Genomic DNA, 12,306 nt, shown 5'->3' with positions numbered 1-12,306 from the left:
TTTTCACAGAAGCAGTCCTGTTTAATGGCTGTCATCTCATGTCCCTTGCCTTTTTGTCTTAGGAGATTTGCATTATGCTGAATTCTACACTAGGAGCCTAGGTTTTTGTTTCTGTGGCTCAAACAATAGTCATGAGTATGTTTCTTAGGCAGGTGTGAATTTAGAGTGAAGATTTAGTTATCTCATGATTTTATCATGTGTTCAGAGGGCATTTTTATGTCTTTGGTTTCGAATACATAGAATGCATTTCAATAAACAAAACTTTACTAAGTGAGATATACACTTAGTTGGAAAAATGTAATTTAGATAGAAAATAAACATCTATCGTTTTTAGATCTTTCTTTTTTGGTGGGAGGTGTGGGAAGGGGAAGATTTAACTTTTAGACTCTGTATGATATTTAACAGAAAGAACATATGAGTAATAATTTTATATATACAATATATTTTAGTACTGATAAAAATACGTTAATATTTTACTATGGCTATAGGTAATTTTTTCTTTTGTGCCTTAACATGTGATTATATAAATCTATCAAACCTCTGAAGCAGCCATTCAGTGGAAGATTTAGACTTACATCTCTCTTAATCCTGAGTTTTGTTAATAAAATCTTACTGCTTTTCCCAATCCTTAAATTCTTGACAGACAGAAACTTCTCTTTAGTACTGAAAACCACAAGGATGGACCCAAGATCATGCTCTTTCCTTTCCCAGCTGAAAAACCTTGGGTCCTGTCTATGTCTCCTGATCATCCTTTCCCTTACCTGGGCCATGAAGGTCCAGCAATTGCATCTTCTCTCCAATTTTTGGAGAACTGACTAAATTTTTTTCCCTTAGCCTCTCTTCCAGAATCCTTTAGAACAGTTATTTTTATTCTCATGATGGACAGAAGTTTTAAGAAACTACCTGTTGGGCTTTTTTTCAGACATGCCTTACTAGGCTTGTGTGAAGCAAAGAGTGACATGCCTTCATCTTAAAAATAAAAGATGTGGGGAAGGGATGAGGCAATAAGAGAGTGTTTTTGGCTGAATAACCTCACTGTCAGTCTCCTTTTCCTTGTGATGGTAGGAAGGGAGCTATCAATTTCTCAGATCACTTCAAGGGAAGGGTGTGTTCTTCATTTGCCTTTTTATAAAGAGGGAAGTATCTTATTTTTGAAATGGGGTTAGAAATGTAATAAAATCCATTCAATATTTGTTGTCTCCAATATACCATGTAGCATGTTATATATAGGTGACAAAAACATAAACAATATAGAATGTACAGAGAGAAACAGAAAAAAAAAACACAGACGGGTGATGAAATGGGATGAGAATGTGGCTAAAAAGCCTTTCAATAAAGACTGTACAATCATAGAGGTGGGTTACAAATGTACTGTCAGAACTCCTTAGTAGCCAGGTCCTAGTCCACAATGTCCATGAAGTAAACAAACAACAAACAAAAACCAAAAATGGAAAAAAACACTGCTCATGTGAAACATAAATATTATTGGTTCCAAAGTCAATGGAACTTTTTCTAGTAGTCTCAAATAATGAATATTGTGCACATATTTATTAAGCATATATAATGTACCAGACTTTGCATTCTATGCTCGAGAGCAGGACATAACTTGAATGTTCAAAGAATGTATAGTTCACCAAGGTGGTAGCCTTGGATTCACAAATATATTTTCAACTTTTGAATTTTTTGAACATTAGTGATAAACAGATGAGTTGAGAAAGTAAATTGAGACTTCATTTCTTCCCACTCCTTTTGAGACTTCATGCTCTTTACCATCACTTTTTAAAAAAGTGGATCCTACAACGTTTACCTTAGACTTGTTTAGTTTGAATATCTAGTATCTGCTTGATTTTGGCAAGTTGACTGTTCCAAGTATTTAGTAGTGAAAAGGAAAATAGAATTCACACTGCTATGCATGACTGTTTCTTTCAGTATTGAGACAAAGGTCCCATTACAGAGAGATTTTCCTTTCCTATATTTGCCCACAGGTCTCATATCTATTATGACACTTCTGCTTGATTTGGAGTAGAGAAGAAACTTGAAAGACCTAGGAAATTGACTAAGGAGATAGAATCTTCTTGGAGCTTTGGGATTAGACAATATCCAGAAAGCTTAAACCACAGAGTCCCTAGGATTCTGATGTATCCAATTAGTCCTAAAGTGAGGCAGATATTTAATCTGACCTTGAGTCTTCACCACGCGCCTCCCTCCTGGCAATTGAAAAGCACTAGGTTCCTTCCCCCTGCTTTCCTTTTTGATGCTCAGTATCAGCTTCTTTATGGCACATTCTTTCTTTTACTTATACACAAAGGTGCTCTCTTCAGTTTTCCAGATTTCAACTTTGGTAAGGAGTGACTAAACTTTGTCAATCACAAAAGTGTTTCTGAATCTCTGGTCTGCCGGCAGTTTCAGGAAATGTCTAAGAAATATCTCAAATTTAAAATGCTAATTATGCGATGTCAAATGCCAAATTTCAGGGCATATTCCCCACCTCCAACCCCCACTTTTTTTTTTTTTTACCCCTTTCAGGGTAAGCTTCTATCTGTTTAATATCCGCTCTACATAAACTGGTGCTGAATATACAGTCCTAATCTTACCTATGGATCACAGATAATTCTATTCTTTGCTCATTGTTTCTTACTTGATCCTAAGTGCCTCTTGGAATAGGATGGAATGATGTAGATTCTCACCTGTTCACCAAAATATCTATCAGAAGGATAAATAGTTCACAGAATTTGGATTTTTCAGAACTCTTGTCTTTACTCTCTCAAGGGAATGCTCTAATGTTTTACTCTTTAAGAGCAAGGATGATGAAGTAAAAAGACTTAGATTTTAATTCAGACATAATTAGTTAGTGAATGTGTAACTCTGGGAAAATTATTTTATTATTCTGAACTCACCTTCATTATGTGTGGGGAAAAGCCCCCCCCACACCTGGATTTGGCAGTGTGTTGTGAGAGTATAGTAGGAGAAACTAAATTGGGATTTTTCTACATCATCAGACCAGATATATAGTATTATGCCATATACCAAAAAAATGGGTATAGTTTCCTTTTTTTTGCACCAAACTACATTTTAAATCTATCCTCAAACCATAGGGGCATGTTTTGGGAATTCCCGGTGAGGAAAAGAGGTTTTAAAATCCTGAAGAAGATTGGCATTGAGGAATTCACAAGCAACAACCATAGTGAATTAATACTCAGCTGCTGTTTTTTATGATGCTAGTGACAGCCTTGTAGCCAAGGGAGGCAGGGACCCTTGAGCCCTCTTGTAGCTCCCAGGGCCCATTAGTCAGCCAGTGGCTCTAGGAGAGCATGACAGTTTATCAGCTTAAGCAGCTTCGGTCATAATGTTCACAAGAGGTTGGTCACTGGGTTTAAAGGCTAAAGAAAAACTATATGAGAGAGGGTAAAAATGTAAAAATAAAATGCTTTCTACCAAGATGCAGACAGATTGACTAATATCCTTTCACCTCCTATTGTCTTAGGACAGTTATTATCAACAGCGCCTGATGTATCTCAATATAACCATGCCTATTTGTTGGTAACTGTGAGGGAGACCATTATTTTTGGTGAGCCTGGGAAGGATAACAGGAAAGAGAGCTGACATTGAAATTTTTTTTTATGTTTTTGCCATAATTATCTTGAATATTCCTCATTTTGCATGAAGACAGTTTAATGACCTTTTGACATAGAGATAATTGTGTATTTTCAGTGCGTATATTTCAGATTAAAAGCAGAGGGTAGCTTTCCAGAAAGTGAAGAATCACTGGGCCAGGAAAGTGAGCCAAATGTTTGCTGCCTTTTTCCCTGGGAGCATTTGCTGATTGTAGAAGAGGGGGTGAGAGCCTAGGAGATTAACTGGCATTTTTGACAGCCTTGCAGAGCTATGAGCAGGAATTATTATTGGGGGCCTATCAAGCTGGGGTCTTGATAATTCCCCTATTCACTTTGGGTTGGGATTCTGAAGGGTTGCATCCTGGGAGAATAGTCAGCCTGAAATAGATAGGTCCTCAAAGGGACTTCAGTTCTGATTTGAGTATCACAATTTATGAAGTCAGAATGAGGTGATGCTGAATGGTTTGTGGCTGGTGAAGCAAATGGAAATAATTTTTGGAAATGATGACATTATAACATTATCCTAGGATTAAAGTTATTTTTTATAAAAATTTTACAAATATAATATCTGAAACCTAATAAAAATAGTCAGATATTACAAGACAGCATGAAAACAAACAAGAGAAAACAAAAACAGAACAGGTACATAGGGGCTTCAAATAGTGATGATATCAAAATAGATTTTATAACAACTATAATTTTACTTTTTATGTTGAAGGATTTAAAAGACTATAATTAAAATATTGCAGAGAACTGGACATGATAAAACAAGACTCAGCTGGATATTCTAGAATTTAAAATACCGTAAGAGAAATTAAGTACTCAATGGATGGGTTTAACAGTTGATTTGCAGAGTAAAGAATTGCTGAATTAGAAGATAGGATGTATCCAGAAAGAAGCAAAAAATCCTTTCCACTGTTGATGGGCATTTATTTAGGTTGATTCCACATCTTTGCTATTGTGAGAAGTGCTGCCATAAACATATATGTACATGTGTCTTTGTGGCAGAATAATTTGTATTCTTCTGGGTATATACCCAATACTGGGATTGCTGGGACGAATGGTAGCTCTGCTTTGTGTTCTCTGAGCAATCACCAAACTACTTTCCACAATGGCTGAACCAGTTTATGTTCCCACCAGCAGTGGATAGGCATTCCCTTTTCTTTGCAACCTCGCCAGCATCTGTTATTTTTTGACTTTAAAAAGAATAGTAACAGAATAGATAACTTCTGATAAAATGGAGGAAGAAATGAGATTATAAAAATAATTCAGTGAGGAAAAGTGTGGCCTCTTCAAAAATGGACTGGAGCACATCGGTGTCCATATGAAAAAACAAACAAACAAAAAAGAAAGTTGATCCCTACGTAAAAATTAATTCCAGTCAGATTTTACTGTATACATGAAAGGGAAAACAATAATATACTTAGAATGTCATTTAGGAGAATGACTTTATGATATTAGGGTGGGTATAAGACTTAAACAGAACAGCAAAAGCACTGAACAGAAAGAAAAAGATTGACAAAATTTGGCTGCACTGAAATTAGAAGTTTCTTTCATTGAAAGACATTCAGAGAGTGAAAAGGCCACATAATGGGAGAATATATTTGCAACACGTATAACCAACAGAGGTTCATGTTTAAATGATTCCTGTATTGAACGTAAAGAAGAAACAATTCCATAAAAAAATGGGCAAGCAACTTGCATGGACATTGCACAAAAAGGATATCCAAATGGCCAGTGAATAAATGAAAAGGCACTTGATAACATTAGCTATTAGAATCATGAGGAAATATACATTAGCTAAATCAAAATTACAGATGTTACCAAGTGTTGGTAAAGATTTGGAGCAGTAAGAACTCTCATACCCACAGGGTTGGTGAGAATGTATATTGGCATATACATTTTGGAAAACTACTTGGCATTATCTACTTAATTTTAAGATATGTATACTCTATGATTTAAATATTCCATTCTCAGGTTTATAACTGATGGAAGTGTGTGTGCTTGTGCACCAGAGACATATATGAGAATATTCATGGTAGAATTACTTGTAATAGTCCCAAACTGTAGACAACTCAAAATGTCCATCAGCAGTAGAATGAATAAACAGACATATTCATACAATGGAATATGATACAGTAATGAAAATGAATGAACTGTAACCAAATAGAATAAATCTAACAAACATAATGCCATGTGAAGAAAAACAGACAGAAAGGAAAGTATTCTATGTGATTCCATTTATATAATGTTTAAAAATGAGGCAAAACTATTAATAAAATATTTAGTGTTTAAGGATATATCCTTAGGTGATAAAAGTACAAAGAAAAGTAAGAAAGTAATTGCCATAAACAGTCAGGATAGTTGTTGTCGTTGGTGGACACAGAGCCTGTAGTTATTGAGAGGGGGCATGTAGGGTGTTCTTGGGGTACAGAAAATGTTGTATTTCTTGAACCTTAAGGTGGTTACATGGTGGTCATGAATCTGTTTGTAATACTTGAGCTGTACTTTTTCATTTCATGCACAGTTCTCTATGTTATAATTTACTTGAAAAAACAAGATAGTGGGACCAATAAACCAAATGATGACCTAGTGTTATGCTGAGAGCAAGTAAGATACCAATCCTGAATACATAACTGGGACATTTATTGGTAGCTTCCCTCTCTGTTTATAGCCTAAATAATGCATTCACAGGGCTGTAGTGATAAATTGTCAAAATGAGGAAATGAAAATATGTCCCATTTTTTGATGCCTATTCAGGTTTAAGAGTTTTATAGGCATTTGTCATTACCGGTCAGCTTTGATTTTAAAATCTGACTTAAGCGAAGATCATGAAAGACAAACACTTTGTGAGAGAGCTGGGCTGTACATATTGCAGCACAGCACTGGGACTGGTATTATTTGTGGCTACTACAAATGAAAGAAAATCAGAGCCAGCATTTTCAAACAACATTCTCTGAAATATTTATTATGTTGAGTCCTCAGAGATATTTGCAAGGATTCTTTTAAGTTATTGCAACAAAAGTTCAAGGTTGTTTTCCTTACTTTGTGTCGATATATCAGAAACAAATCCTATTCACTCTCTATGTGCTAGTATTGAACTTTGAATCTACTGCATTTTTTCAATAACTGTAAGCTATATCATTTAAATGCTGACAATTTAATGAAAAGAAAAGCTTTTACAAGAAAGATTAGAGGTCAGAAGGGTTTATCCTGGTAATAAGAGCCAAGCGTGGCATTGAGTTGTCTTGGCATATGAGATTATTCTGCATATCTAATTGTTACCACAAATCCAAAACTCAATATATTTAACTTAAAATTGTAATGGCAAGTTGGTTCTGCTGACACCTTCCTGGTCATTCCAGACCTTGCAAATGTAAATTTTATGTAAAACTTTAATAAAATACACATTTGTTGAATATCTACCATGTGGACTTGAATATATTAGTGCTGGAAAATTCAGCCTCTATGAATATGACATATGTGAAGAAGAACACACACACACGTGCATGCGTGCGCATACATACACAGACACACACACACACACACACAGTTACCATGGGTCAAAAGTAGCATGCTCTGCTCAACATTGTATATGCTGAGGTCTCATCTTCATAAGGACCTTGCAAGGTGTCCATTTGTTGCTTTTTAGAGAAAAGGAAGCTGAGGATCAGAAACGTTAAGTTATATCCCTGAGGTCACAGAACTAAATGACAATGACCATGGACAAACAGAATACACCTTTAGCTGGTGGTTCCCAGGTACAGGACAAACATATGGTTTTGTCTTGTACATCTCTAAGCTGCATAGTTGCTTTGAAAGACTCAGTCTATTTGTGTAAAGATATATTAATATTTACCCTTTCAAATGGAAGTGAAAGCTAAATCTGCACTACCACAAATGTAGGAATGATTTGCCCACAACTTGCACAGAAAATAAATATTTTCTAGGCAAGAGTCACATAGCAAGTTCTCTGAATGGAAGAGGCAGGCTCTGCTTCCTGAAGTATTTTCCTTTGAAATGCTGGCAAAGGGGAACTTCAGAGGCAGAGAGCCTGGTGTGAAGCTCTGTGGGGTAACTGAAATGCAGCGTGCCAAGTTCCTACCTTCTGATTGATTTTTATCGTCTCTTCTGTGTGGTAGAGGAGGAGCTTTTCCCCGGAAGAAGTCAGGTTAACGTACACCTGGAGGCAGGGGTACTGAGAAAGTTTCCAGCAGTCTGGACCGCAGCTGAAGGAGCAATTAAATGTTTCCGTGATGGATGCATTCAGCAAGGTGCATTGAGACTCTTCGGTCCATACGCTACAGAGAAAGGGGTGAGAGTAAACACAGGCCCAAGAGCTAATAGTGAGAAAGGCATCATCTGAGGGAATTATTTCTCAGCTCCTGAAGCTGAAAAATCTTTTCTAAATCTCTAATATGATCTATCTGTGTACAGTTTAGGCCTTCGTATAGAACAGCTTTAAGCATATAACATAGACAAACTTGGACACGCGAGAACGTTTTCAATGACTTCCATTTTATATGGTATTCTCTGGTATTTGACTTAAGTTCTTTTTTCCCTGATTGAACTCCCTGGTAACATGAAGCATGCTTTAAAATCATCACCTGTTCTCACCCTGTATTTACACATTGCCGGCAGCTTCTTGACATGCTCCAGCCCCTACCTCTGTATGTTTTACTTTGTACTTTTTGCATCCCAGATCCCTTCCCTGCCCCGTTTGCAGTCACAGAAGGTGTGAGGGAGAAGGAGCGGGGAGATGACAAAGGAGTGGAGGGTTGTGTGGTCCAGCTTGACAGATGGAAGGACAGTGACAGAATGCCTTAAGGTCTTTCTAATAAGGGAAAAAGGATAACTCAACCCTTTCATTATATCATGAGCAGTCACTGGCTGCACATTCCTTTCACCCTAATTGGTACTTCATATATAATACCTTCTTTTGTTCTCTCAACAACTGTGCAAGTTGGGAAGCAATTTCTTTTTAAAAGTGAGTGAACTGAGAAATCCCATGACATGCAAGGACATATAGGCAGTAAGTGATGGAAACTGTGATCCCACCCAATCTTGTAATTCTCTAAGGCGCAGGCTCATTCTATTGTGTTGTGCTGTCTCCCCACAAACACAATGGAAAAGAAACTCTTTTATGCAGACTAATGGATGAATAAGGGTGTCCTGTTACCACTCACCTGGAAGAATCCAGCTGCCCATTTGTCAACTTGTCATTTTAATATACCTTTAATTTTATGATCAAGATTAACATTTGTAATTAGGAATTAACACACCAGCAATCAATGGTTTGGTTTTGGGTATAAGCTGATCACCACAGCAATGAGAAACGTGTTTTCTTTGCAGATTGATACCCTTTCCTTTTGCTAGACAGGCATCCACAGCTTGCTGCCCCTTTGCATGTGTGAAGTTTTATTTCAGAAGCAGGATACTAGACCTGATCCCCTCCCTCGGTGTGGCACATTGTGTTTTCCTGGAACATGCGTGGTCACATTTTGCTTATATACTGAGAAAAAAATCTTTGATGGTTCTAAGCAGATGTGAAGATCTGAAAGCATTTTGGAATCAGCGACCACTTGGGGCCTGAGGCATCAGCACTTTCATTGAAAATGAGCACAGCTGAAGGCCATCAGAGAAACAGAGCAGAGCAGCCACAAATGTGAAAGATGATGCCTTAATTTCAGCAAATTACTGTATTTCAGCTAGATTTTGCTTCTAAAATGAAAGTATTAATTTAGATGGAGAAACAAATGCCACAAAATTGTTTCATTTTCTTTTGGATTGAAACCTCAATTTTTCATTAGAAAAGGTCTTGTTTCTTTAAGCTGAACTGCTGTGAGACTTCCCCCCATTCGATACATCAAGGCTGGGCTCGCCTGTGTTTAGAAATGTCCAATTTATGGACAACAGCTAGAGATGCTGGTGGGATTTACCACGTGGCTTACCGAGGGCGAGAGTACACTTGCTGTCTCACAATTTATTTGCCTCCCTATCCATTCAATAAACCTACGGCAAATATTGAAATGAAAAGATTCAAAATCTGTTATTTTTAAAAGTAGATGCATAGCAGTGTTTCTCAGCCTAGAAGGCCCATTAGAATCACCTGGGGAGCTTTAACAGATACTGGTGACTGGGTCCCACTCCAGACCAATTAAATCTGACCTTCTAGGGTGACGATGACGGGGGCTGGGTATTGTCATTTTTAGAGTTTCTGGGGAAGTTGGAATATGCAGTTGAGAACCACTCACGTGGAAGGTGATGGAGGGGTTGGTTGGGGTGGAAAAGGGAGGAGGGTGGGGAACGGACAGAAGTGCGAAGTGGCAAGAATAGGGACTTTGGAATAAGTGAGATGTGGGCTTGAATCTTAGCTCTGCCACCAGTAAGAGCTGTAAGACACTGAGGAAATCATATTTCTCTTGAGCCTCAGTTTTGTCATTTTTATAATGAGTATATTTATACTTAACCTTATAGAGTAATTGTGATAATTAAACAAGTACAAGTCTTTGACGCCTGGTATCCATGTTATACATAGAGCTATATTTATTATTATTGTTAGATAACATTATTGAAAAGTATTATTTACCAGGAACTTCTCAAAATTCTTATCAGGAAAGAAGGCGAGGAAGATGACCTTAGGGTTGCCTAAGTGATGGGGGAGGATGGAGGAGGAGACAAACAGCAGGGTCCCACCCTCCCAGTGGTATTACCTCTGCATGTATGAGCGCAGGAGTGTGATTCCCAGCAGAAAGTACATCATGATGGAGCACACCATCATGGCCAGTCCCAGGAGAATGGCTCGGTCCTCTCCTGCCTTCAGTGCTGTGACTGTTTTCCTTTTGTCCAGGAGGTCATGGTCTCTGATTTTCTGGTAAATATTTCTGAGGTTGAAAACAATATGATCTTACATAAAGTTTAGTTAATCAGCATGCCCCTAGAGAGCAGGTCAGTTTCTGTCCATGCCTTCCTAGGGCCCTCCAAACCTGCCTCAATGCAGCTGGACCTCACTGTGTGTCCACTACCTCCCACACAAGTACACACATGCATGCACACACACTCACAAGCACATGCACGCCTGTACATGTACCAGTCCTGAGCAGAAATAAGCCCTCCTTTTTTACTTTGGGGCCAATGTCTAACTGTAAATTAATTTTCATTCTATCTAATTCTAAAGAAAGAAACCAATCCCCTCAACCCTCAAAATAATGCTTTGGGTTTGTTGACTTTACCATTTAACCCAAAGCTGATCATTATTGATTTTTAAATAATTTTGGAATACCTAATGGAGCATTGATTCAAATAAATGGCAACATATACTTGGAATATATCAAATTAATCTTTCATTTCTCTTCAGTAATGATAGGCAGAAGTTATTTTGATTAACATTTTTCTCAAGCTGAGGGCTGCTTAGGGCTTTGTTGGCTTGAGATTGATAAGCAGTGTGAAGATGTAGAGTGGTGACCCAGCTATTCTTATATGTGAAAACATTCGATTGAGTTAGAAAAGTGTCATTCAAATTGAGGCCAGACCTTATAACTTTGGACAGTTTTATTAGTATTTTTGTTTTTTATTTTAGAGCAGCAATGTAGGATAAGAAAACAAGAAATTGAAATCAACTGTCTCCTGAGTTCAGACTGGTTTCACTGCTTATTAGCTGTGTGATCAATGAGAGGTGCCTTAGACTTTCTTTGTTGAGATGGAGTCTCACTGTGTCACCCAGGCTAGAGTGCAGTGGTGCGATCTCGGCTCACTGCAAGCTCTGCCTCCCTGGTTCACGCCATTCTCCCGCCTCAGCCTCCCGAGTAGCTGGCACTACAGGCGCCCACCACCACGCCCGGCTAATTTTTTGTATTTTTTTAATAGAGACGAGGTTTCACCGTGTTTGCCAGGATGGTCTCGATCTCCTGACCTCGTGATCCACCCGCCTCGGCCTCCCAAAGTGCTGGGATTACAGGCATGAGCCACCGTGCCCGGCCGTTCCTTAGACTTTCTGATCCCCAGTTGCCTGCAAAGTGAAAATAATGTTTAAATGCATTTTAATGGCTAAGTGACATGATACAAGCAAATCATTTAAGAGAATGACTGACATGAGATTAGTAATAAATGTTCCCATTCAAAAAATGGAGTGGGGAGCTACAGCTCAATGACACGGACATCAGAAAACCCTAAAATTGCTACTATTCTCCAAAGAATTTCTAATGGACAAAACTGCAAGAAAATTAATAGTGTATAAAGATTAGGGATGGAGGATTGGATTTGAAACCAGGTCTGGAGGAGAAGGTAGAAAAGAAATGCGGAAGTGCTGGATGCTGGGTGAGATGAAGAGAAGCTTGAGTAGGAAGGCAGTGCTCAGGAATTCCTGCAAGGCCTGCGACCAAGAAACAGCTCATGATTTCTCGGTGTCTATTTTGAGGAGGGAGCTTTGGATTGCAGGGCAGTGGAAATGGGAAAATTGCTGGCCTTTAGAGCCTAGAAACAGCGAGGACAAATAAAATGCTGAAAATGGAAAAAGAAACTCTTAAGTCATTTTTTTTTTTTTTTTTAGCTTCAGGCAAAAACCAATATGCACAAGAATAACTTCAGATTTTTCATTCAAATTTTTATCGCTAATCACTCTTGTTGCTTGGGAGAGGAACCAGAGTAGACTCTAAAGTGGAACTTTGCAGGGGAGGGAAGATATGCCTGTTGT

At 38.0% G+C, this 12,306-nt stretch overlaps 1 protein-coding gene across 4 annotated transcripts in view; it reads right to left on the bottom strand.

Annotated features, from left to right (window-relative positions):
• The window catches only part of KCNMB2 (potassium channel subfamily M regulatory beta subunit 2), a 454,246-nt gene that overhangs the window by 11,229 nt on the left and 430,711 nt on the right, over positions 1–12,306 (bottom strand). For all 4 annotated transcript variants that reach the window (XM_011980367.1, XM_011980369.1, XM_011980366.1 and 1 more), the window contains 2 exons: positions 10,328–10,498; positions 7,720–7,915 (listed from right to left, as the gene is read on the bottom strand). In XM_011980367.1, coding sequence (XP_011835757.1) covers positions 7,720–7,915; positions 10,328–10,498 — 367 coding nt within the window. The remainder of the gene's footprint in view (positions 1–7,719; positions 7,916–10,327; positions 10,499–12,306) is intronic.

The sequence above is a fragment of the Mandrillus leucophaeus genome, unplaced genomic scaffold, assembly GCF_000951045.1.
Source record: "Mandrillus leucophaeus isolate KB7577 unplaced genomic scaffold, Mleu.le_1.0 Scaffold211, whole genome shotgun sequence".
In the NCBI taxonomy this organism is placed as follows: domain Eukaryota; kingdom Metazoa; phylum Chordata; class Mammalia; order Primates; family Cercopithecidae; genus Mandrillus; species Mandrillus leucophaeus.
This window is presented reverse-complemented; position numbering and strand designations above follow the sequence as displayed.